At 46.6% G+C, this 27,250-nt stretch overlaps 1 protein-coding gene across 1 annotated transcript in view; it reads left to right on the top strand.

Annotated features, from left to right (window-relative positions):
• Positions 1-27,250, top strand: part of COL26A1 (collagen type XXVI alpha 1 chain) — a 509,942-nt gene that overhangs the window by 417,436 nt on the left and 65,256 nt on the right. Inside the window, exon 4 of the mRNA XM_056558485.1 lies at positions 13,935-13,996. Within this exon, the coding sequence (XP_056414460.1) occupies positions 13,935-13,996 (62 nt within the window). The remainder of the gene's footprint in view (positions 1-13,934; positions 13,997-27,250) is intronic.

Below are 27,250 nucleotides of genomic sequence, written 5' to 3' on the forward strand. Positions count from 1 at the left end.
TATGCGAAAATTCGCACACCGGCCTCACACAGTAGTATTAGAGCCTTCTTTACACAACACAAGCTGGAAGCAGAGAGGGATGATCACTGTGATGTGTACTGTGAAAAAAAATAAAAAAATAGAAAAAAAGAATATTCGTAATTACGAATATATAGCGCTATATTTGCGAATATTCGCGAATTCGCGAATATGCGATATTCGCGAATAAAATTCGAATTGCGAATATTCGCGAGCAACACTAATAAGGGGTACCTTATCCTTGATCCTGAGTGACTGTTATTTAAATACATTGGGGGAGATTTATCAAAACCTGTCAGAGGAAAAGTTGGTGAGTTGCCCATAGCAACCAATCAGATTGTTTCTTTTATTTTTCAGAGGCCTTTTCAAAAATGAAAGAAACTATCTGATTGCTTGCTATGGGCAACTCAGCAAGTTTTCCTTTGGACAGGTTTTGAGAAATCTCCCCCATTGAGTCAAAAACAGGTGCTGACTGCTTGAGAAGGGTACAGAATTGCAGGTGCCATAATCTGCAGCTGTACTCGTGCTCCCTGAGAGTAGTCCCTGCTCTGTGCGTTGCTAGGGACACTCGCGGCTCACTGTTCTTTTACATGTAGGTAAGGGAAGGGGTACCTTATCCTGGGACCTGGGTCCTCATTAGTCCTATACAGTTTTACAATCTTTTCCTCTCTGTTTGTGGAGCAGTCTGAGAGACAGCCCCGGCTGGTGGCGTCTCTACCAGAACCCGTTCCTGCCGCACGATATAAGTTAGGTAATCTGAGGTTAGCGCTGTTAGTGATGTAACTATGGGTGCGAATTTGGACCAAAAAGCATAACCCCTTCTTTCCTTTTTTCCTTATCATTAAATAACAAAGATCCTAATGAAAATAGCTATTCCCAAACCTCCATAGATAGGTTGCTGCCAATATATAAAGTGGGTAATCACGGACTGAAGGCACTCCCAGACGAAGGAAACAGAGAGTTTTCAAAATGCGTCAGAGCTTTTTGGTCCAAACTCGCACTCATTAACAGCGGGAACCTCGGATTACCTAATTTATATGGTGTGTGTTATGCCGAGCGCTCCGGGTCCCCGCTCCTCCCCGGAGCACTCGCAGCGTTCTCCTGTTCGCAGCGCCCCGGTCAGACCTGCTGACCGGATGCGCTGCGATAATGTCTCCAGCCGGGATGCGATTCGCGATGCGGGACGCGCCCGCTCGCAATGCGCATCCCGACCTGCTTACCAGACTCGTTCCCCGTTTGTGCTGTCCCGGCGCGCGCGGCCCCGCTCCCTAGGGTGCGCGCGCGCGCCGTTTCTTTGCGATTTAAAGGGCCGGTGCACCACTGATTGGCACATGGGTTTTAATCAGTATCTTCACCTGTGCACTTCCCTATTTATACCTCACTTCCCCTGAACTTCCTTGCCGGATCTTGTTGCCATTGTGCCAGTGAAAGCATTTCCTTGTGTGTTCCTAGCCTGTGTTCCAGACCTCCTGCCATTGCCCCTGACTACAATCCTTGCTGCCTGCCCTGACCTTCTGCTACGTCCGACCTTGCTCTTGTCTACTCCCTTGTACCGCACTTATCTCAGCAGTCAGAGAGGTTGAGCTGTTGCCGGTGGATACGACCTGGTTGCTACCGCCGCTGCAAGACCATCCCGCTTTGACGTGGGCTCTGGTGAAAACCAGTAGCAACTTAGAACCGGTCCACCGACACGGTCCATGCCAATCCCTCTCTGGCACAGAGGATCCACCTCCAGCCAGCCGAATCGTGACAGTAGATCCGGCCATGGATCCCGCTGAGGTCCCTCTGCCAGTTATCGCTGACCTCACCACGGTGGTCGCCCAGCAGTCGCAACAGATAGCGCAACAAGGCCACCAGCTGTCTCAACTGACCATGATGCTACAGCAGCTTCTACCACAGCTTCAGCAACCATCTTCTCCGCCAGCTCCTGCACCTCCTCCGCAGCGAGTGGCCGCATCCAGCCTCTGTTTATCATTGCCGGACAAGTTTGATGGGGACTCTAAATTTTGCCGTGGTTTTCTCTCACAATGTTCCCTGCACTTGGAGATGATGTCAGACCAATTTCCGACCGAAAGGTCAAAGGTGGCTTTCGTGGTCAGCCTTCTGTCTGGGAAAGCCCTGTCATGGGCCACACCACTCTGGGACCGCAATGATCCTGTCACTGCCTCTGTACACTCTTTCTTCACGGAGATTAGAAGTGTCTTCGAGGAACCAGCCCGAGCCTCTTCTGCCGAGACTGCCCTGCTGAATCTGGTCCAGGGTAATTCTTTTGTTGGCGAGTACGCCATCCAATTCCGTACTCTCGCCTCCGAATTGTCCTGGAATAACGAGGCCCTCTGCTCGACCTTCAAAAAAGGCCTATCCAGTAACATCAAAGATGTGCTGGCCGCACGAGAAATCCCTGCTAACCTGCATGAACTTATTCATCTGGCCACCCGCATTGACATGCGTTTTTCCGAAAGGCGTCAGGAGCTCCGCCAGGATACGGACTTTGTTCGCACGAGGCGGTTTCTCTCCCCGGCTCCTCTCTCCTTTGGTCCGCTGCAATCCGTTCCTGTGCCTTCCGCCGTGGAGGCTATGCAAGTTGACCGGTCTCGTTTGACACCTCAAAGAGAGGACACGCCGCCGCATTGAGAACCTTTGCCTGTACTGTGTCAGTACCAAACATTTCTTGAAGGACTGTCCTATCCGACCTCGACGTCAGGAAAGACGCACTCCGACTCCGCACAAAGGTGAGACAGCTCAAGGTGTGAACTCTGCTTCTCCACGTCTTACTGTGCCTGTGCGGATTTCTTCTTTTAACTTCTCCTTCTCAGCTGTGGCCTTCTTGGATTCCGGATCTGCAGGAAATTTTATTTTGGCCTCTTTCGTTAACAGGTTCAACATCCCAGTGACCAGTCTCGCCAGACCCCTCTACATCGCCTCTGTTAATGATGAAAGATTGGACTGTACTGTGCGTTACCGCATGGAACCCCTCTTAATGTGCATTGGACCCCATCACGAAAAAATTGAATTTCTGGTCCTCTCTAACTGCACTTCGGAAATTTTTCTTGGACTACCTTGGCTTCAACGCCATTCCCCAACCCTCGATTGGACCACCGGGGAGATCAAGAACTGGGGTACTACTTGCCACAAGAACTGTCTTATGTCTGCTCCCAGTACTGTCAGTCAAAACCCTATGGCTCCTCCGATACCAGGTCTCCCCAAGGCCTATCTGGACTATGCTGATGTTTTTTGCAAAAAACAAGCAGAGACTTTGCCTCCTCACAGGCCTTATGACTGCCCTATTGACCTCCTCCCTGGTACTACTCCACCCCGGGGCAGAATCTATCCTCTGTCCGCTCCAGAAACACAAGCCATGTCGGAGTACATCCAAGAGAATTTAAAAAGGGGATTTATCCGCAAGTCTTCCTCCTCTGCCGGAGCTGGATTTTTCTTCGTCTCCAAAAATGACGGCTCCTTACGACCTTGCATTGATTACCGCGGCCTTAATAAAATCACTATAAAAAAACGCTATCCCCTACCTCTTATCTCGGAACACTTTGACCGCCTACGTGGCGCCAACGTCTTTACCAAATTGGACTTAAGAGGTGCATATAATCTCATCCGCATCAGGGAAGGGGATGAGTGGAAGACCATGTTTAACACCAGGGATGGACACTTTGAATATCTGGTTATGCCTTTTGGGCTTTGCAACGCCCCTGCCGTCTTCCAAGACTTTGTAAATTAAATTTTTCTTGATCTTCTATATACCTGTGTTGTGGTCTACCTGGACGATATTTTGATTTTTTTTTCTAACCTTGAAGAACACCGCCGGCATGTCCGCATGGTTCTTCAGAGACTTCAGGACAATCAATTATATGCCAAAATGGAAAAATGTCTCTTTGAATGTCAATCTCTTCCCTTCCTAGGATACTTTGTCTCAGGCCAGGGACTACAAATGGACCCGGACAAACTATCAGCCGTATTGGACTGGCCACGCCCCTCCAGACTCCGTGCTATCCAACGTTTCTTGAGGTTTGCCAATTATTACAGACAATTTATTCCACATTTTCCACTATTGTGGCCCCAATTGCGGCCCTAACCAAGAAAAACGCCAACCCTAAGTCCTGGCCTCCTCAAGCAGAAGAGGCCTTCAACCATCTCAAAACTGCCTTTTCTTCTGCTCCCGTACTCTCCAGACCTGATCCATCTAAACCCTTCTCACTGGAGGTAGACGCCTCCTCGGTGGGAGCTGGAGCAGTACTCCTACAGAGAAATTCTTCCGGACGTGGTGTTACTTGTGGTTTCTTTTCTAGGACCTTCTCTCCGGCGGAGAAAAACTACTCCATTGGTGATCGAGAACTACTGGCCATAAAACTGGCGCTTGAGGAATGGAGGCACCTGCTGGAGGGATACAAATACCCAGTTATTATATACACTGATCACAAGAATCTCTCTTATCTTCAGTCTGCCCAACGGCTGAACCCCCGCCAGGCTAGGTGGTCCTTGTTCTTTGCCCGTTTTAACTTTGAAATTCATTTTCGCCCCGCTGACAAGAACATTAGGGCTGATGCTCTCTCTCGTTCATCGGATGCCTCTGAAATGGAAGCTTCCCCGCAACACATTATTCCTCCGAACTGTCTGATCTCCACTTCTCCAGCTTCCATCAGACAAACTCCTCCAGGGAAGACCTTCGTCTCTCCACTCCAGCGCCTGAGAATTCTCTAGTGGGGACACTCCTCACACCTCGCAGGCCATGCTGGCATCAAAAAATCCATCCAGCTCATCTCTCGTTTTTATTGGTGGCCTACCCTGGAAGCTGATGTTGCTGATTTTGTTCGGGCTTGTACAGTCTGTGCCCGGGACAAGACCCCTCACCAGAAGCCTGCCGGTCTCCTCCATCCTCTGCCTGTTCCTGAGCGACCATGGTTTCAGATTGGTGTGGACTTTATTACAGACTTACCTTTATCCCATGGCAACACAGTTATTTGGGTGGTCGTTGATCGGTTCTCCAAGATGGCACATTTTATCCCTCTTCCAGGTCTTCCTTCTGCGCCTCAGTTGGCGAAACAATTTTTTGTGCACATTTTTCGCCTTCACGGGCTTCCTACGCATATCGTCTCGGATAGAGGTGTTCAATTTGTGTCAAAATTCTGGAGGGCCCTCTGTAATCAATTTAAAATCAGATTAAACTTCTCGTCTTCTTATCATCCCCAATCCAATGGGCAAGTGGAAAGAATTAATCAGGTTCTTGGTGACTATTTGCGACATTTTGTTTCCTCCCGCCAGGATGACTGGGCCGATCTTCTACCATGGGCCGAATTCTCATAAAATTTCAGAGTCTCTGAGTCTTCCGCTAAATCCCCATTTTTTGTGGTGTACGGCCGTCACCCTCTTCCCCCCCTTCCCACTCCCATGCCTTCTGGTTTGCCCGCTGTTGATGAGGTGACTCGGGACTTCTCCACCATCTGGAAAGAGACTCAAAAATCTCTCCTACAGGCCTCATCCCGGATGAAGAAACATGCCGACAAAAAAAGAAGAACTCCCCCTGTTTTTCTCCCGGAGACAAAGTATGGCTCTCCGCCAAGTATGTCCGCCTTTGTGTCCCCAGTTATAAACTGGGACCACGTTATCTTGGTCCTTTTAAAATCAAATGCCAAATCAACCCTGTCTCCTACAAACTCCTTCTTCCTCTTTCTCTCCGTATTCCTAATGCTTTTCATGTCTCTCTCCTTAAACCACTCATCCTTAACCGCTTCTCTCCCAAGGTTGTTGCTCCTACTCCTGTTTCCGGGTCCTCTGACATCTTCTCGGTTAAAGAAATTCTGGCATCCAAGACGGTCAGAGGTAAAAAAAAAAATCTTGTAGATTGGGAGAATTGCGGCCCAGAGGAGAGGTCATGGGAACCCGAGGACAACATCCTTGACAAGGACCTTATCCACAAATTCTCGGGTTCTAAAAAGAGGGGGAGACCCAAGGGGGGGGTACTGTTACGCCGAGCGCTCCGGGTCCCCGCTCCTCCCCGGAGCGCTCGCAGCGTTCTCCTGTTCGCAGCGCCCCGGTCAGACCTGCTGACTGGATGCGCTGCGATAATGTCCCCAGCCGGGATGCGATTCGCGATGCGGGACGCGCCCGCTCGCGATGCGCATCCCGACCCGCTTACCAGACTCGTTCCCCGTTTGTGCTGTCCCGGCGCGCGCGGCCCCGCTCCCTAGGGCGCGCGCGCGCGCCGGGTCTTTGCGATTTAAAGGGCCGGTGCGCCACTGATTGGCGCATGGGTTTTAATCAGTATCTTCACCTGTGCACTTCCCTATTTATACCTCACTTCCCCTGCACTTCCTTGCCGGATCTTGTTGCCATTGTGCCAGTGAAAGCGTTTCCTTGTGTGTTCCTAGCCTGTGTTTCAGACCTCCTGCCATTGCCCCTGACTACGATCCTTGCTGCCTGCCCTGACCTTCTGCTACGTCCGACCTTGCTCTTGTCTACTCCCTTGTACCGCGCTTATCTCAGCAGTCAGAGAGGTTGAGCCGTTGCCGGTGGATACGACCTGGTTGCTACCGCCGCTGCAAGACCATCCCGCTTTGCGGTGGGCTCTGGTGAAAACCAGTAGCAACTTAGAACCGGTCCACCGACACGGTCCACGCCAATCCCTCTCTGGCACAGAGGATCAACCTCCAGCCAGCCGAATGGTGACAGTGTGGCAGGAACGGGTTCTGGTAGAGATGCCACAGGCCGGGGCTGTCTCCCAGACCACTCCACAAACAGAGAGGAAAAGATCAGTACCCCTAAGGTACCCCTTACCTACATGTAAAAGAACAGTGAGCCGCGAGCATCGCTTGCAATGCACAGATCGGGGACTTCTCTCAGGGAGCACGAGTGCAGCTGCAGATTATTGCACCTGCATTACTGCTTTGACTCAATCTATATAAATAACAGTGACCCAGGATCAAGGATAAGGTACCCCTTTTCAATATGTAAAAGGACAGTGAGCCGCAAGCGTCCCTAGTAATGCGCAGAGCGGTGAATACAGCACGGGAGCTCTGGTGCAGCTGCCGATTACCGCACCTGCTTTTATGTTCCTTTTTAAGTAGTCAACATCGATTATTAAATCCTAACTAAACCTATCTATAATAGCGAGCCACACTTTTTCAGTGATAATCAGCTGAGCGGCGAGCTCATCACACTGAGCCGCTAGCGTCCATAGGAACCTAAATGCACGCTCACTGGAACTTCACAATACTACAGAGGACCTTTGCTTTCAATAGGAACCTTAACCCATTTATTCTCTCTGTGTGTATCCTTAAAAAGATATTAATTAAAAAACGGAACTTCAATTGTATACTGCATGTCATCAAAAAATGACGGGATATATATCAATGAAACTTCCTATGTACGGCTAATTAACATCGGACAAACAGGACATCTGTGACACGTTCAGTACGTCACTCAAGACGGATCCCTACAAGGAACAGCACAGGATAGAGCCGGCGCACACAACTCCAGGTACAAACTGTTTATTTCCCGGCATGCAACGTGTTTCCCTGGATAACCAGCTTCATCATGCCTGATGAAGCTGGTTATCCAGCAAAACGGGTTGCATGCCGGGAAATAAACAGTTTGTACCTGGAATTGTGTGCACTGGCTCTATCCTGTGCTGTTCCTTGGAGGAATCCGTCTTGAGTGCTTCACTTGTGTTGCCAGGAGCGGCTGCCGAGCTTCGCCCATTGAGGGTCTATTTCATGCCTACACCATAGTTATACTTGGTCGCAGTACAACTCCTCTCGGTGAGCAATTTTGCTTTATACACCATTCCGTAATCGTAATGTTATCACATCAGGAGCGCTTTCCCTTTTTGTTCAACGTTCAGTACGTGGTTTTTTAGCAGAACTTATATTGATTTTTCACTGAATAAAATATAATGTACAGTATGATATCATCTGCATATACTTACAATTTTTAGCCTATATCCTCATACATTTTTTACATCATTTTTATCATAGTTGCCTCGTCCTTTAAACTTTTGGAATCCCTTTGAGTTCTTAAACATCTTCGGCAATATTGGCTACTGAGAGATACCGTATATACTCGAGTATAAGCCGAGTTTTTCAGCACGATTTTTCGTGCTGAAAACACCCCCCTCGGCTTATATTCGAATGAACTCCCCCACCCGCAGTGGTCTTCAACCTGCGGACCTCCAGAGGTTTCAAAACTACAACTCCCAGCAAGCCCGGCCAGCCATCGGCTGTCCAGGCTTGCTGGGAGTTGTAGTTTTGAAACCTCCGGAGGTCCGCAGGTTGAAGACCACTGCGGCCTTCGACATCATCCAGCCCCCTCTCACCCCCCTTTAGTTCTGAGTACTCACCTCCGCTCGGCGCTGGTCCGGTGCTGCAGGGCTGTCCGGTGAGGAGGTGGTCCGGTGGGATAGTGGTTCCGGGCTGCTATCTTCACCGGGGAGGCCTCTTCTAAGCGCTTCGGGCCCGGCCTCAGAATAGTCACGTTGCCTTGACAACGACGCAGAGGTGCGTTCATTGCCAACGTACTTCTGCGTCGTTGTCAAGGCAACGCCTCTATTCCGGGCCGGAAGCGCGGAGAAGAGGCGCCCCCGGTGAAGATAGCAGCCCGGACCACCTCCTCACCGGACAGTCCTGCAGGACCGGACCAGCGCCGAGCGGAGGTGAGTACTCAGAACTAAAGGGGGGTGAGAGGGGGCTGGATGATGTCGAAGGCCGCAGTGGTCTTCAACCTGCGGACCTCCGGAGGTTTCAAAACTACAACTCCCAGCAAGCCCGGACAGCCGATGGCTGCCCGGGCTTGCTGGGAGTTGTAGTTTTGAAACCTCTGGAGGTCCGCAGGTTGAAGACCACTGAGGGCGAATGATGAAAAGGGGATGATGAAGGGGGGATGTGCGGGATGATAAGGGGATGATGAAGGGGGGATGTGTGGGATGATAAGGGGATGATGAAGGGGGGATGTGTGGGATGATGGGGGGATGTGTGGGATGATAAGGGGATGATGAAGGGGGGATGTGTGGGATGATAAGGGGATGATGAAGGGGGGATGTGTGGGATGATAAGGGGATGATGAAGGGGGGATGTGTGGGATGATAAGGGGATGATGAAGGGGGGATGTGTGGGATGATAAGGGGATGATGAAGGGGGGATGTGTGGGATGATAAGGGGATGATGAAGGGGGGATGTGTGGGATGATAAGGGGATGATGAAGGGGGGATGTGTGGGATGATAAGGGGATGATGAAGGGGGGATGTGTGGGATGATAAGGGGATGATGAAGGGGGGATGTGTGGGATGATAAGGGGATGATGAAGGGGGGATGTGTGGGATGATAAAGGGATGATGAAGGGGGGATGTGTGGGATGATGACAAGGGGATGATGAGGATGTTAATGACGGGTCTGGATGATGACAGGGGGGGATGATGTATTTCCCACCCTAGGCTTATACTCGAGTCAATAACTTTTCCTGGGATTTTGGGTTGAAATTATGGGTCTCGGCTTATACTCGGGTCGGCTTATACTCGAGTATATACGGTACTTCATTTTTATCTATCAATAAAATCACTTGTATTATTTTTACAGCGCTGGTATTTACTTATTTATTATTTTTAGTTTTCAGGATGGTTCTGCACAATACCTGGTTTAGTTACTGTAGGTATGGATTTAAAAGTATATATTTTATGGGCCCCAAAAATATATTCTTTGTCATCTAAACTCTGTAATATCCTTTCAATTGTTATGTTTGTTTGCACTTTGCAAGGCAAAAACATGGATGACATACTTTTTGAAAGGGGAGAGGGGAATGAGCAGCTTTGAGACTCTCTCTCTCTCTCTCTCTCTGTCTATATATATATATATATATATATATATATATATATATATATATACACACACACATATACAAGATCATACAGATATAAATATTTTTATATAATTTATTTTAACCAGAGTATAAAGCTACTATCTATGAGTTGTATATATAACCATTTGTTTAATTTCCCTTTAATTGTAAATTAACTTGTGGCCACTAAAATCCATCACTGGAATCTTTTTTTAGATCATCTGTTTAAATATCCTGGAGCAAATTCCCCATGCTTTGTAGAAGTCGAGGAACATTCATCTAACTGTATGAGAAAAACACATTAAATAACTGCTGTCAAAAATGTTCTCAGCCAGTCGTCATGTGCAATATTAAAACACTGTAGGTTATCTTTTCATGTGGTAAGAAATATATCTAGTGTACAACTTCCAGATGTTGAGTATTGTTGTTTTTTTGTTTAGTTTTTTTTAATCTTTCTTGATTTCATTTTAATTATGGCAGACCCTTAAAAACACAACAAGTAATTGGCAGTATTGTGTGCAAGGACAGATGTTATTGCTTACTCAGTTAATAGAGCAATATAATACCTATAGTAAGTCTCTTATTATTAATAAGATAATCCTCTTTATTCCAACTAACAATACTTTAATGAATCTCCCTTGCTGGCAGAGAAAGTGGGCTGAAAACCCACTGATAAAGATACAGGAGGACTAACTTTTCTATTCATTCATTCATTCATTTTTTTTTTTTTTTTTTATTGACTTTACCCAGTCTGCAACACTTTTTCTTGCAGTCACCAATACTGGACCCTTCTAAAAAAAAAAAAAAAAAGACACAGCCCTCTGGTCAAGTTTATGGGTGTTCTGTATGATAAGATTAGACACTACCAAAAAACATTCACTGCTCAAAAAATAAAGGGAACACTTAAACAACACAATGTAACTCCAAGTCAATCACACTTCTGTGAAATCACACTGTCCACTCAGGAAGCAACACTGATTGACAATCATTTTCACATGCTGTTGTGCAAATGGAACAGACAACAGGTGGAAATTATAGGCAATTAGCAAGACACCCCCAATAAAGAAGTGGTTCTGTAGGTGGTGACCACAGACCACTTCTCAGTTCCTATGCTTCCTGGCTGATGTTTTGGTCACTTTTGAATGCTGGCGGTGCTTTCACTCTAATGGCAGCATGAGACACAACCCACACAAGTGACTCAGGTAGTGCAGCTCATCCAGGATAGCACATCAATGCGAGCTGTGACAAGAAGGTTTGCTTTGTCTGTCAGCATAGTGTCCAGAGCATGGAGGCGCTACCAGGAGACAGGCCAGTACATCAGGAGACGTGTAGTAGGCCGTCGGAGTGCAACAACCTGCAGCAGGACCTCAACCTCTGCCTTTGTGCAAGGAGGAGAAGGAGAAGCACTGCCAGAGCCCTGCAAAATGACCTCCAGCAGGCCATAAATGTGCAAGTGTCCACTCAAACGGTCAGACTCCATGTGGGTGGTATCAGGGCCCGACGTCGACAGGTGGGAGTTGTGCTTACAGCCCAAAACCATGCAGGATGTTTGGCATTTGCCAGAGAACACCAAGATTGGCAAATTCGCCACTGGCACCCAGTGCTCTTCACAGATGAAAGCAGGTTCACATTGAGCACACATAACAGAGACTAGAGATGCCGTGGAGAACATTCTGCTGCCTGCAACATCCTCCAGCATGACCAGTTTGGCGGTGGGTCAGTAATGGTGTGAGGTGGCCTTTTTTTTTTGGGGGGGGGGGGGCGCACAGCCCTCCATGTGCTTGCTAGAGGTAGCCTGACTGCCATTAGGTACCGAGATGAGATCCTCAGACCCCTTGTGAGACCATATGCTGGTGCGGTTGGCCCTGGGTTCCTCCTAATGCAAGACAATGCTAGACCTCCTGTGGCTGGAGTGTGTCAGCAGTTCGAGCAAGAGGAAGGCATTGATGCTATGGACTGGCCTGCCTGTTCCCAAGACCTGAATCTGATTGAGCACATCTGGGACATCATGTCTCGCTCCACCCACCACGTTGCATCACACAGACTGTCCAGGATTTGGGGGATACTTTAGTCCACATCTGGAAGGACATCCCTCAGGTGACCATCCGTCACCTCATCAGGAGTATGCCCAGGTGTTGTAGGGAGGTCATACGGGCACGTGGAGGCCACACACACTACTGAGCCTCATTTTGACTTGTTTTAAGGACATTACATCAAAGTTGGATCAACCTGTAGTGTGGTTTTCCACTATGATTTTGAGTGTGACTCCATATCCAGACCTCCATGGGTTGGTAGATTTAATTTCCATTGATAATTTTTCTGTGATTTTGTTGTCATCACATTCAACTATGTAAAGATGAAAGTATTTCATACGATTAGTTCATTCATTCAGATCTAGGATGTGATCTCTTAGTGTTCCCTTTATTTTTTTGAGCAGTGCATATTGGGTCCAGCAGAACCACTAAAAAATCTACTGGAAGCAAGGCCCAGGTGGGCTGAAAAGTCGGATTCTAATTTGGATCAGTATTGTGGTTAACAGTATACCTTTGTTTCAATTTTCTTGTTTGGAAATAAAAAAAAAAGGAAAACTTGATGATGACATGCTGAAAGGCTGAAAGCGGATGCAATAAAATTATTAGTTGCACTTAAAATGTTTTATTTTCTCTACTTACTAAGTGCTGTGGTATATAAAATACTAGAACCTCAATGGCGACACCTGGAACCAATATAAGTCAACTGCATCTGGCAAAATAAATTTAAAATGGCTTAAGGCTGAGAGGGTTGTTTGGATGCTTCTGGAAACCACCGCTTGGTGTGTGAAATATCATTAGCCAAGCAATTCTGTATGGAAATAAAAGAAATTTTTCGGCAATCCTCCAGAAAAAATATAACTTGCTCTACAGTGCAACTGCTGGAGATGGCTTCCCTTGAAGTGTGACCCATAAAAAGCATTAAAGGGGTACTCCAGCATCCAGCGTTCAGAACATTTAGTTTTGAGCGCTGCGTGCGTGCTGCAGGGGGTCAGCCATGCCCCCTTGTGACATCAGGCCACGCTCCCTCAATGCAAGTCAATGGGAGGGGGCATGACGGCTGCCATGCCCCCTCCCGTAGACTTTCATTGAGGGGGCGTGGCCTGATGTCACAAGGGGCCGTTACCGACCCCCCAGAGCATACACAGCATTTGGAACTAAATGTTACGAACGCTAGCCAGTGGAGTACCCCTTTAAAATAAAATTGTGAAATATGTGGCCAGCCAGTATCCCACCCAGACATGCATATAACAATAAATCCTTTTTTTTTTTTTTACTATTCTTCTGTCGTCTTCCATGCTTTCATTATGTTTTTGATGCAAACTGTCTCCTCTATTATCTTCATGAGCACAACTTCCTCTTTGGTGTAGATCCTGTTCTTGTATACTCACTAGCCAGGAATTCAGCCAACCGTATCCCCCTTCTACTATGTGGGAGGGGTTCTAGCCAAAAATATATAGTGGGAGGGAGACTGAGTTGGCTAAATTCCGTGAGTGTCCTGACTAGACAGGAAGTTGGGCTTATTAAAAAAATTGAGCAGACCGTTTCCATCAGAAGCAGAAGAAAGGCATGCCATTTTTTTTTTTATTCATGTAATATGTTTTTTTGATTTGTAGAATCAAAATCACTAACTATTCCTGGAAATGATCAAACCTTCAGGAAAATATTATGAAAGTCTTGAGGGTGGTCATAACCCATGTCATGATCATTAGTGAAGAAATGGCTGCATAAGTCATTGCCATGATATGATTATGGGAACCGAGGCAACTTAGAAAATAAGAATTAAAAGTATTGTTTAAAAATAACAGTCTTATGGACCATATAGTATGTAAAGATCCCATATTCTTTCCAATCTATAAACAACGATTTCTCTGGTGACTGGTAGCAGTGCAACAAAGCTACAACAACTTACTGTTGGTTTCTTTTTTCTTTGCTTATGTTATGTTCTCTGATATGGCAGTGTCTAGTACCTTCTCATCTATTATTCTCAGTTTGATATTCATTGTCTATATGGTACAAGATTATTTATCTGTGCTATATACTTTCTTTCAGAATGCATGAATTGTACAAGACTGGCGGCAATGGCAGAGAGGATAAGCAACCTTGAAGCTAAGGTAATTGTTTTTATTTGTTTAGCTTCAGTATAAACATGATACTGAATAAAAACCACTATACACAGACTAATACCCCTCATACAGTGACCAGTGAGGATTCCAGCTCTACACAGACCCTGCAGAGTGTTTAAGTGATTACAGTGCAGTTGCATACCGTGACTCACAGGTGATGTATTATAGAGTTGTTCTCTTCCCTTTCTTTTCTATCTGGCTTTGGTGACATAAAGACTTCTTCCAACCATGACTCAACTCTACATAATTTGCCAGACGAATATTTTAGGCTCAGCAATTGTCCAGTACATTTCTCATCTGTTTCTCACCCTTAGTGCCCCAGATAATGTCTCCATTGGTGCCCTGTATAGTATGAGTAAGAAGGTAAGTAGGCATCTGGGAGGTAGGCAGATTTTCGTGGGAGCAGATAAGTGAGTGTCCAGTTGGTGAATAGCTCCCAGTAGGTAGTTAATTCCACCCCTTAGGTAGATGCCTCCAGCAAGTTAGGTAAGTTTCCCTTATTGGTTGGTTCCCCCCCGGTAGGTGAATAAATCCCACCATTAGGCAAATACCCTCAGTAGGTACATAATCCCCCATTAGGTACATGCCAACAGTAGGTAGATAATTCCCCCCATTGGGTAGATAATCCCCCACATTTTGTAGATTCCCCAAGTAGGTAGGTAACCCCAATTAGGTAAACCCCAATTAGGTAAATCTGACGCTGCAGCTCTAGGAGGTGTGCTTTGCGGTGTACGAGTGGCTGAAGTGCATGCAAAGTTTTCTTCCCATTGTTAGGATGTCTTACAGATGGGTTAACACTTCAGCAATCACTTGACAACCAGATTGAACATGTGTGCCATGCTCAGGCTTTCTTGAAGCAACGCAGACAAGATGTTCTTACTGTTGTCGGTCACCATGGTTCCCATTTCCAGTTTTCGTGGAGAAAGCCATGCTCCAATTTCTCTATAAATGACTTTTAGCAGTTCCTCCCCTGTGTGACTCCATTTACCGAGGCAAACCCTGTGAAGAACAGCGTGACACCGCTGTGCCCTGTACACATGGTATGCTGGAGGGGCATTTTTATTAAAATTATTACTTAATATTAAGTAAAATTTAAATTAATTTATTACAAATAATTCATATTATTTATTATTTAACATTTTTATGTAATGTGCCAACAGCAAGAGGAGACCACATGACGGCAAAATGACACAGCCTGGAGAGGGCAGGAGCATAAGGAGACCATATAGTAGCAAAATGACCAAGCCTGGAGGTGGCAGCAGCAAGATGAGACCATAGGGCCTCACAATTGAAAAAATTAAAGATATATTTTCAAATTTAAATTAAAGATTTTAAATAGATTACCATAAAAAAAATTTAAGTAATGTCCAGGCAGCATGAGGAGACCATAGGGCCTCACAACTGAAAAGATTAGATCAGACAGAAAAAAAATTCACAAAGAAAAGAACTTCCTGTGGAGCATACAGCAGCTAATAAGTACTGGGAGGATAACATTTTTTAAATAGAAGTAATTTACAAATCTGTTTAACTTTCTGGAAAAAAAATTTAAAATTTCAACCGGTGGACCCCTGTAAGTGTAAAAAGTTGAGAATTAAAATCTAGACTATAGTATAGGACAGTGTTTCCAAACCAGTGTGCCTCCAGCTGTTGCAAAATTATAACTTCCAGCCTTTGGCTGTCCGGGCATGCTAGAAGTCATAGTTTTGCAACAGCTGGAGGCACACTGGTTGGGAAACACTGGTATAGGATGTTAATCAGTATGAGAACATGAAGTAATGTAATACAATGGAATAACTCAACGTGTTAATTATAAATAGTATGTTTCTTTATTTATTTCATTACTAGCTGAGTACCCAGCGTTGCCCGGTTTTCCTTCCTCATCCTTGTTGGGGAGGAAAATCAACAGAGGAGGAAGCTTTTGACTTCATATCCCATCCCCATATATTGTTGTCATATCCCAACCCCATACCCCGACCTCCTATCCCGACCTCCTATCCAGTCCTCCTATCCCGTCCTCCTATCCTGTCCTCCTATCCAATCATCCTATCTCGACCTCCGGTCCCGACCTCCTGTCCCGTCCTCCTATCTCGACCTCCTATCTTGACCTCCTATCCCGTCCTCATATCCCGACCTCCTATCCCGACATCCTATCTCCACCTCATATCCTGACCTCCTAACTCGACCTCCTATTCCACCCTCCTATCCCAACCTCCCATCCCATCCTCCTATCCCCTCCTCCTATGTTGACCTCCTATCCCGACCTCCTATCCAGACCTCCTATCCTGTCCTCCCATCTCGACCTCATATCCTGACCTCCTAACTCGACCTCCTATCCCACCCTCCTATCCCAACCTCCCATCCTATCCTCATATCCCCTCCTCCTATCTCAACCTCCTATCTCGACTTATTATCCCGACCTCCTATCCCGTCCTCATATCGCGACCTCCTATCCCGACCTCCTATCCCGACCTCTTATCCCGTCCTTCTTTCCCGTCCTCCTATCTCCACCTCCTATCTCGACCTCCTATCTCGTCCTCTTATCCCGTCCTCATATCCCGACCTCCTATCCCGTCCTCATATCCCGACCTTCTATCCCGACCTCCTATCTCGTCCTCCTATCTCGACCTATTATCCCGTCCTCATATCCCCGCCTCCTATCCAGTCCTCCTATCCCGTCCTCCTATCTCCACCTCCTATCTCGACCTCCTATCCCGTCCTCTTATCCCATCCTGCTATCCCATTCTCCTATCTCGACCTCTAATCCTGTCCTCATATCCCAACCGCCTATCTCGACCTCCTATCCCGTCCTCAAATCCCGTCCTCATATCCCCACCTTCTAACTCAACCTCCTATCCCTACCTCATATCCCGACCCATAATATGTGCACCATGTTGTGAAATATCTCCAGCCGTACAGAAGTTATGTGGGAACATACATTTCCCATTCATTTTCATGGGACTTTAAACAAAAACCCCTACCCTCACAAATGGGGGTGGTTAAGGGTTAAATTAACTATCCTATATTTTAAGTGGACATATAAGTAACATGTGACCAAGTATTATCGAAATATCTCCAACCGTTTGGAAGTTATGCAGTAACATATATTTCCCATAGAGTTGTATGGGACTTTAAACATAAACCCCGCCCCTGGCAAATGGGGGTGAGTAAGGGTTAAATCACCTATCCTATGTTTGTTGTTGACAAATAAGTAACATGTGTGCCAAGTTTCATGTTAATATCTTTAGCCGTTTAGGACGTGATGCTGGAACATGCACACACATACACATACAAACACACACACATACATACATACATACAAACACACACACGTTGAGTTTTATATATATATAGATTTGCTCATTTATTTATTTATTACAGTGTGATTGCTTAAAATGTTAGCGCTGCAAAAATGCACTGGAACCTCCCGCACCTCCTCCAAGAACCATTACATAGCCTCCCATTTTTACATGACCCATTAACCGACGTGTTAGGAAATATGTATTTTTCTTCTGCATGTTTAATTTAGCTTGACACATTCTTCTCGAGCAGTCACTTATAGCAAGTTTTGGATTTCCCTTTATTAACATTGGCCACTCTAATCAGTCCGTCCTACTTTAGACTTGAATCACAAATTACTACACTTGGCAAGAGCAAAGGAAACACTTAAACTGATTTAAGTCTGTTTTCATTTGTCTATGAATGCCCACACAGTGAAGCTGATGAAAAATAAATGTTATTTGAGTTTACTAGAATCTGAGGGTAGAAATGTCACTTGTAATAAGTGATATTTGTCAATTTTTTAAGGATTTGTTTAGGTAAGACATGTCAAGGAAAACTGATGAAGTAGTGGAATGGCTGTTAAAGCCACAAAATACAGTTTGCAGTGTATCCTGCACCATTCATGTCTGTAGACATCAGTACCCTTTATGTGACTCCTCGCAAACTAAAAAAAAAAGGGAGGTCACTATCTAAAAGCTTAAAGGGGTTACCCACTATAAGGTGATTTTAGTACTTACCTGGCAGACAGTAATGGACATGCTTAGAAAGGATCCATGCTTGTCTTGGGAATAAAGTGTTCTGAGTCCACCATAACGCTGCTGCTTTCTTCAAATGCCAGGATTCCTTACCTGAAAGTGTGAGGTGACTTTTCTTTCTCCCACACATCAGCCACCTCAACCATTGCAGCACACTTGAGCACCCTTCCATGTTGTACTGTGCTGTAAACTATGAGAATGATCTCACTTCCACCCAGCGGTTGCTCCACCCATTGAAACTCAGACAGGTTCCCTTACTAGTGATGTAATGTGTTGGGTCAAACTGCAACCTAGCAAAAGCTGAGACAACTCTAATTTTGTATGCTGCTAAAAACTAAAATTGGGGCAAACATCACATAAGAATTGCGAGACCACCATAAACAAAAGGTACAGACACTATATTATTGTTACGCCGAGCGCTCCGGGTTCCCGCTCCTCCCCGGAGCGCTCGCTACACTCTCGCTCCCGCAGCGCCCCGGTCAGATCCACTGACCGGGTGCGCTGCGATACCGCCTCCAGCCGGGATGCGATTCGCGATGCGGGTGGCGCCCGCTCGCGATGCGCACCCCGGCTCCCGTACCTGACTCGCTCTCCGTCGGTCCTGTCCCGGCGCGCGCGGCCCCGCTCCCTAGGGCGCGCGCGCGCCGGGTCTCTGCGATTTAAAGGGCCACTGCGCCGCTGATTGGCGCAGTGGTTCTAATCAGTGTGTTCACCTGTGCACTCCCTATGTATACCTAACTTCCCCTGCACTCCCTCGCCGGATCTTGTTGCCATTGTGCCAGTGAAAGCGTTTCCTTGTGTGTTCCTAGCCTGTGTTCCAGACCTCCTGCCGTTGCCCCTGACTACGATTCTTGCTGCCTGCCCCGACCTTCTGCTACGTCCGACCTTGCTTCTGTCTACTCCCTTGTACCGCGCCTATCTTCAGCAGTCAGAGAGGTTGAGCCGTTGCTAGTGGATACGACCTGGTCACTACCGCCGCAGCAAGACCATCTCGCTTTGCGGCGGGCTCTGGTGAAAACCAGTAGTGACTTAGAACCGGTCCACTAGCACGGTCCACGCCAATCCCTCTCTGGCACAGAGGATCCACCTCCTGCCAGCCGGCATCGTGACAGTAGATCCGGCCATGGATCCCGCTGAAGTCCCTCTGCCAGTTGTCGCCGACCTCACCATGGTGGTCGCCCAGCAGTCACAACAGATAGCGCAACAAGGCCACCAGCTGTCTCAACTGACCGTGATGCTACAGCAGCTACTACCACAGCTTCAGCAATCATCTCCTCCGCCAGCTCCTGCACCTCCTCCGCAGCGAGTGGCCGCTTCAGGCCTACGACTATCCTTGCCGGATAAATTTGATGGGGACTCTAAATTTTGCCGTGGCTTTCTTTCTCAATGTTCCCTGCACTTGGAGATGATGTCGGACCAGTTTCCTACTGAAAGGTCTAAGGTGGCTTTCGTAGTCAGCCTTCTGTCTGGAAAAGCTCTGTCATGGGCCACACCGCTCTGGGACCGCAATGACCCCGTCACTGCCTCTGTACACTCCTTCTTCTCGGAAATTCGAAGTGTCTTTGAGGAACCTGCCTGAGCCTCTTCTGCTGAGACTGCCCTGCTGAACCTGGTCCAGGGTAATTCTTCCGTTGGCGAGTACGCCGTGCAATTCCGTACTCTTGCTTCAGAACTTTCCTGGAATAATGAGGCCCTCTGCGCGACCTTTAAAAAAGGCCTATCCAGCAACATTAAAGATGTTCTGGCCGCACGAGAAATTCCTGCTAACCTACATGAACTCATTCATCTAGCCACTCGCATTGACATGCGTTTTTCCGAAAGGCGTCAGGAGCTCCGCCAGGATATGGACTTGGTTCGCACGAGGCGTTTTTTCTCCCCGGCTCCTCTCTCCTCTGGTCCTCTGCAATCCGTTCCTGTGCCTTCCGCCGTGGAGGCTATGCAAGTTGACCGGTCTCGCCTGACACCTCAAGAGAGGACACGACGCCGCATGGAGAATCTCTGCCTGTACTGTGCCGGTACCGAACACTTCCTGAAGGATTGTCCTATCCGTCCTCCCCGCCTGGAAAGACGTACGCTGACTCCGCACAAAGGTGAAACAGTCCTTGATGTCAACTCTGCTTCTCCACGTCTTACTGTGCCTGTGCGGATATCTGCCTCTACCTTCTCCTTCTCCACTAAGGCCTTCTTGGACTCCGGATCTGCAGGAAACTTTATTTTGGCCTCTCTCATCAACAGGTTCAACATCCCAGTGACCAGTCTCGCCAGACCTCTCTACATCAATTGCGTTAACAATGAAAGATTGGACTGTGCCGTGCGTTACCGCACGGAACCCCTCCTAATGTGCATCGGACCTCACCACGAAAAAATTGAGTTTTTGGTCCTCTCCAATTGCACTTCCGAAATTCTCCTTGGACTACCCTGGCTTCAACACCATTCCCCAACCCTGGATTGGTCCACAGGGGAGATCAAGAGTTGGGATTCCTCTTGTTTCAAGGACTGCCTTATACCGGTCACCAGTACTCCTTGCCGTGACCCTGTGGTTCCCCCTGTAACCGGTCTCCCTAAGGCCTATATGGACTTTGCGGATGTTTTTTGCAAAAAACAAGCTGAGACTCTACCTCCTCACAGGCCTTATGACTGTCCTATTGACCTCCTCCCGGGCACTACTCCACCCCGGGGCAGAATTTATCCTCTCTCTGCCCCAGAGACTCTTGCTATGTCTGAGTACATCCAGGAAAATTTAAAAAAGGGCTTTATCCGCAAATCCTCCTCTCCTGCCGGAGCCGGATTGGCCACGCCCCTCCGGACTCCGTGCTATCCAACGTTTTTTGGGGTTCGCCAATTATTACAGACAATTTATTCCACATTTTTCCACCATTGTGGCTCCTATCGTGGCTTTAACCAAAAAGAATGCCAATCCTAAGTCATGGCCTCCTCAAGCGGAAGACGCCTTTAAACAGCTCAAGTCTGCCTTTTCTTCGGCTCCCGTGCTCTCCAGACCTGACCCATCTAAACCCTTCCTATTGGAGGTTGATGCCTCCTCAGTAGGAGCTGGAGCCGTCCTTCTACAAAAAAATTCTTCCGGGCATGCTGTTACTTGTGGGTTTTTTTCTAAGACCTTCTCTCCGGCGGAGAGGAACTACTCCATCGGGGATCGAGAGCTACTAGCCATTAAATTAGCACTTGAGGAATGGAGGCATCTGCTGGAGGGATCAAGATTTCCAGTTATTATTTACACCGATCACAAGAACCTCTCCTATCTCCAGTCTGCCCAACGGCTGAATCCTCGCCAGGCCAGGTGGTCTCTGTTCTTTGCCCGATTTAATTTTGAAATTCACTTTCGGCCTGCCGATAAGAACATTAGGGCCGATGCTCTCTCTCGTTCCTCGGATGCCTCGGAAGTAGAGCTCTCTCCGCAACACATCATTCCTCCTGACTGCCTGATCTCCACTTCTCCAGCCTCCATCAGGCAAACTCCTCCAGGGAAGACCTTCGTCTCTCCACGCCAACGCCTCGGAATCCTCAAATGGGGTCACTCCTCCCATCTCGCAGGTCATGCGGGCATCAAGAAATCCGTGCAACTCATCTCTCGTTTCTATTGGTGGCCGACTCTGGAGACGGATGTTGTGGATTTTGTGCGAGCCTGCACTGTCTGTGCCCGGGATAAGACTCCTCGCCAGAAGCCCGCTGGTCTTCTTCATCCTCTGCCTGTTCCCGAACAGCCTTGGTCTCTGATTGGTATGGACTTTATTACAGACTTACCCTCATCCCGTGGCAACACTGTTGTTTGGGTGGTCGTTGATCGATTCTCCAAGATGGCACATTTCATCCCTCTTCCTGGTCTTCCTTCTGCGCCTCAGTTGGCAAAACAATTTTTTGTACACATTTTTCGTCTTCACGGGTTGCCCACGCAGATCGTCTCGGATAGAGGCGTCCAATTCGTGTCTAAATTCTGGAGGGCTCTCTGTAAACAACTCAAGATTAAATTAAACTTTTCTTCTGCTTATCATCCTCAATCCAATGGGCAAGTAGAAAGAATTAACCAGGTCCTGGGTGATTATTTACGGCATTTTGTTTCCTCCCGCCAGGATGACTGGGCAGATCTTCTACCATGGGCCGAATTCTCGTATAACTTCAGAGTTTCTGAATCTTCTTCCAAATCCCCATTTTTCGTGGTGTACGGCCGTCACCCTCTTCCCCCCCTCCCTACTCCCTTGCCCTCTGGTGTACCCGCTGTGGATGAAATATCTCGTGATCTTTCCACCATATGGAAAGAGACCCAAAATTCTCTCTTACAGGCTTCATCACGCATGAAGAAGTTTGCTGATAAGAAAAGAAGAGCTCCCCCCATTTTTTCTCCCGGAGACAAGGTATGGCTCTCCGCTAAATATGTCCGCTTCCGTGTTCCCAGCTACAAATTGGGACCACGCTATCTTGGTCCTTTAAAAATTTTGTGCCAGATTAATCCTGTCTCTTATAAACTTCTTCTCCCTCCTTCTCTTCGTATTCCTAATGCCTTTCACGTTTCTCTTCTTAAACCACTCATCATCAACCGTTTCTCTCCTAAACTTATCTCTCCCACTCCTGTCTCCGGTTCTTCAGACATCTTTCCCGTAAAGGAGATACTGGCCTCCAAAAAGGTCAGAGGAAAAACCTTCTTTCTGGTTGACTGGGAGGGCTGTGGTCCTGAAGAGAGATCCTGGGAACCTGAGGACAATATCCTAGATAAAAATCTGGTCCTCAGGTTCTCAGGCTCCAAGAAGAGGGGGAGACCCAAGGGGGGGGGTACTGTTACGCCGAGCGCTCCGGGTTCCCACTCCTCCCCGGAGCGCTCGCTACACTCTCGCTCCCGCAGCGCCCCGGTCAGATCCACTGACCGGGTGCGCTGCGATACCGCCTCCAGCCGGGATGCGATTCGCGATGCGGGTGGCGCCCGCTCGCGATGCGCACCCCGGCTCCCGTACCTGACTCGCTCTCCGTCGGTCCTGTCCCGGCGCGCGCGGCCCCGCTCCCTAGGGCGCGCGCGCGCCGGGTCTCTGCGATTTAAAGGGCCACTGCGCCGCTGATTGGCGCAGTGGTTCTAATCAGTGTGTTCACCTGTGCACTCCCTATGTATACCTCACTTCCCCTGCACTCCCTCGCCGGATCTTGTTGCCATTGTGCCAGTGAAAGCGTTTCCTTGTGTGTTCCTAGCCTGTGTTCCAGACCTCCTGCCGTTGCCCCTGACTACGATTATTGCTGCCTGCTCCGACCTTCTGCTACGTCCGACCTTGCTTCTGTCTACTCCCTTGTACCGCGCCTATCTTCAGCAGTCAGAGAGGTTGAGCCGTTGCTAGTGGATACGACCTGGTCACTACCGCCGCAGCAAGACCATCCCGCTTTGCGGCGGGCTCTGGTGAAAACCAGTAGTGACTTAGAACCGGTCCACTAGCACGGTCCACGCCAATCCCTCTCTGGCACAGAGGATCCACCTCCTGCCAGCCGGCATCGTGACAATTATGAACTAAACTAACTATACAGCCCCTGTAGCACAGTCAAATAAAAAGAAAAAATCCCTGAATACCCCTTTAGCAACATCCATGCTGGGCTCGTTAACCCCTTCCTAACCAGGTACATTTTAAGATTTTTTTTAGCACATGGAGATTTGGAGCTATAAGGAGTCTTGTTTGCTTTTTCAAATATCTGTGCCTTATTTAAGGCCTTGTTTTTATGTCAGTTTTATTTTAATAATTTTTAGGTTACAGTGAGTAAAATAAAACAGCATTGCTGTTTATAGGGAGCATTGCTTGACCTATAAAACTCCCTACACCAGCTTTTTAATCCTTCCAGTACTTATTAGCTGTTGAATACTACATAGGAAATTATTTTCTTTTTGGAACACAGAGCTCTCTGCTGACATCATGACCACAGTGCTCTCTGCTGACATCTCTGTCCATTTAGGGACTGTCCAGAGCAGAATATATTTGCTATAGGGATTTTCTACCACTCTGGACAGCTCTTAAAATGGACAGAGATGTCAGCAGAGAGCACTGTGCTCATGATGTCAGCAGAGAGCTTTGTGTTCCAAAAAGAAAATAATTTCCTATGTAGTATTCAGCAGCTAATAAGTACTGGAAGGATTAAGATTTTTTAATAGAAGTAATTTCCAAATCTGTTTAACTTTCTGACACCAGTTGATTAAAAAAAAAAAGTTTTCCACTGGAGTACCCCTTTAACCCCTTAATGACCACAGACGTATATTTAAGTCCGTGTCTGTCTCCCGCTATATAACGTGCGGTCACGCGGTGACCGCGAGTCATATAGGGTGGGTCCCAGCATGTAACTGAAGCCGGGACCTTGGGCTAATAGCGCGCGGCAGCAATCGCGGTGCCAAGCTCTATTAACCCTTTAGACGCGGCATTCAAAGTTGAACGCTGCGTCTAAAACTAAAGTAAAACCTCCCCGGCTGCTCAGTGGGGCTGATTGGGACCACCGCAGTGAAAATGCGGTGTCCCAATCAGCTAGGATGCAAGCGGAGGTCCTCTTACCTTCCTCCGGCGCGTCCAATTGGCGATTGATTACTCCAAGCCTGAGATTCAGGATTGAGCAATCGACCGCCGATAACACTGATCAATGCGAAGCTAGGGCTTTGCAGTGAACAGTGCTAGCAATCAGTGTATGCAATGTATGGGGGCTATAACATTGCAAAAAAAAGTGTAAAAAAAAAAGTTAATAAATGTGATTTAACCCTTTCCCTAATAAAAGTCCAAATCCCTCCCCCTTTTCCCATTTAAAAAAAATACATGTAAATAAAAATAAATACAAACATATGTGGTATCACCGCATGCGTAAATGTCCGAACTATAAAAAAATATGATTAATTAAACCACAGGGTCGATGGTGCATGCGCAAAAAAATTCAAAAGTCCAAAATAGCGCATTTTTGGTCACTTTTTATAGCATGAAAAAATGAATAAAAAGCTATCAAAAAGTCCGATCAATACAAAAATGGCACCAATAAAAACTTCAGATCACAGCGCAAAAATTGAGCCCTCATACCGCCCCATATGCAGAAAAATAAAATAGTTATAGGGGTCAGAACATGACAATTTTAGCCTAATAAATTTTCCTGCATGTAGTTATGATTTTTTCCAGAAGTACAACAAAATGAAACCTATATAAGTAGGGTATCATTTTAACAGTATGGACCTACAGAATAAAGACTAGATGTAATTTTTACCAAAAAATGTACTGCGTAGAAACGGAAGCCCCCAAAAATTCCAAAATTGCGTTTTTTTCTTCAATTTAGTTGCACAATTATTATTTTTTTTCCGTTTCGCCGTAGAATTTTGGGTAAAATGACTGATGTCACTGCAAAGTAGAATTGATTGCGCAAAAAATAAGCCATCATATGGATTTTTAGGTGCAAAATTGAAAGGGTTATGATTTTTAAAATGTGAGGAGGAAAGAACGGAAGTGCAAAAACGGAAAAACCCGTGGTCCTTAAGGGGTTAAGGTGACACATGACCCTGGAATTGACAGACTATCAAGTAATAGAAGCATTAAGGAGAAAACATAGGCTTTGGCAGGAGACTAATTCTGGGCACTGTTGTACAATAAGCTATGGTTTGCAAACTGAATAAGAGTCCACTTCATTTCTATTACTTTTACTTCCAACTAATTTCTACTACCTTTACGTAAGTGGTTTATTTTGGATTTTTTATGTGTATGCTTCTTTTGGTCTTTGTATCTGTACAAGATTAAAGGCGAGAAGTCAGAATAACATAACTCATTGGCGCCCTCTACTGCAAAATCTAATTTTCTACAGCTTTTTTCATAGTGTGCTAAAATTCCCCATGAGGATATCTAGCTCCAGCTGTCTATTTTAGTACATCACTAAGAGAATATATAAATACATTACTTTCCAGAGAATCTGTTATGAAAAATAACAAATAGCTGCTTTATTGATGTGACAAAATAATGTGACAAAATAATCTAGAGCCTCTTTAATAAGAGAAGCTTTAGAATAACAGAGGAATTCTTCTTAAAGAGACGTTCTGTCATATTAGTTTTATTCGCTAACAATGCAATGTGCATGAGTCCTTAAATTGGATACTAAACAAATATCCAATTTATTATATTATTATCACTACAGGTGAAGATCGGTTGGTTTATAAATTGACCCGATGTACTTGTTCATCTATAAACACTTTCATTTGAATTAATCAATAGAGAACACATATGTTCCAACACATATACCAACATATTAGTTGACAGGCTCTGTCATGCCATGCTTTAAAGGGGTACTCCACCCCTAGACATCTTATCCCCTATCCAAAGGATAGGGGATAAGATGTCTGATCGTGGGGGTCCCGCCGTCACGCCTCCTCCCATAGACTTGCATTGAGGGGACGGGGTGTGATGTCACACGGGACGGAGTCGTGACGACATGAACTTCCGTTCCCGTGGACGGGACCCAGACCCTCCAGCGCTTCCAGGCAAGAAACAGGTGGGTGCCGTATGCTATATTACGTGGGTTCCCAGCGGCGGGACCCCCGCGATCAGACATCTTATCCCCTATCCTTTGGATAGGGGATAAGATGTCTAGGGGTGGAGTACCCCTTTAATGCCCATAGTGAAGATAGCAGAACCGGTCCCCCTGCCAACGCTTGGTAACTAAGTGACACATTTTGAGCGTAAGCCCTTTATCACAGGAAGATGTGCTAAAAAGCCTATACTCAAAACATGTTGCTTGCATGCGATTTTATTGCCATGTACCCTGAGAAGGAATAAAGCTTATTGAAGTTTTACTGTTGTTTGGGTGCTGGATTGCTTTTTCTTAAAGGGTACCTCTCATCAAAAAAACTTTTGATATATTATAGATTAATGTATGCAGAATAACTTCACAATTGCATGTTATTAAAAAATATGCTTCTTTCTATTTAATTCTCCACTTTGAAGAAATGACCACTAGGGGTCTCCCTACCAGTCCTGGCAGCAAGCATTTCAGACTCATGCTGGAGTCCTAAACACTACGAGCTGCCAGTCTGCTTTGTTCACAAAGGAGAACACTCAGAGCTGCCAGCCTGCTTTGTTCACAGCCTGTTTGGCTGTGAACAAAGCAGGCTGGCAACTCTGAGTGTTTAGGACTCCAGCATGAGTCAGAAATGCTTGCTGACAGGACTGATCGGGAAAAATACAATAGAAAGAAGCGTATTTTTCATTAACAT

The sequence above is a fragment of the Hyla sarda genome, chromosome 2, assembly GCF_029499605.1.
Source record: "Hyla sarda isolate aHylSar1 chromosome 2, aHylSar1.hap1, whole genome shotgun sequence".
Taxonomy (NCBI): Eukaryota; Metazoa; Chordata; class Amphibia; order Anura; family Hylidae; genus Hyla; species Hyla sarda.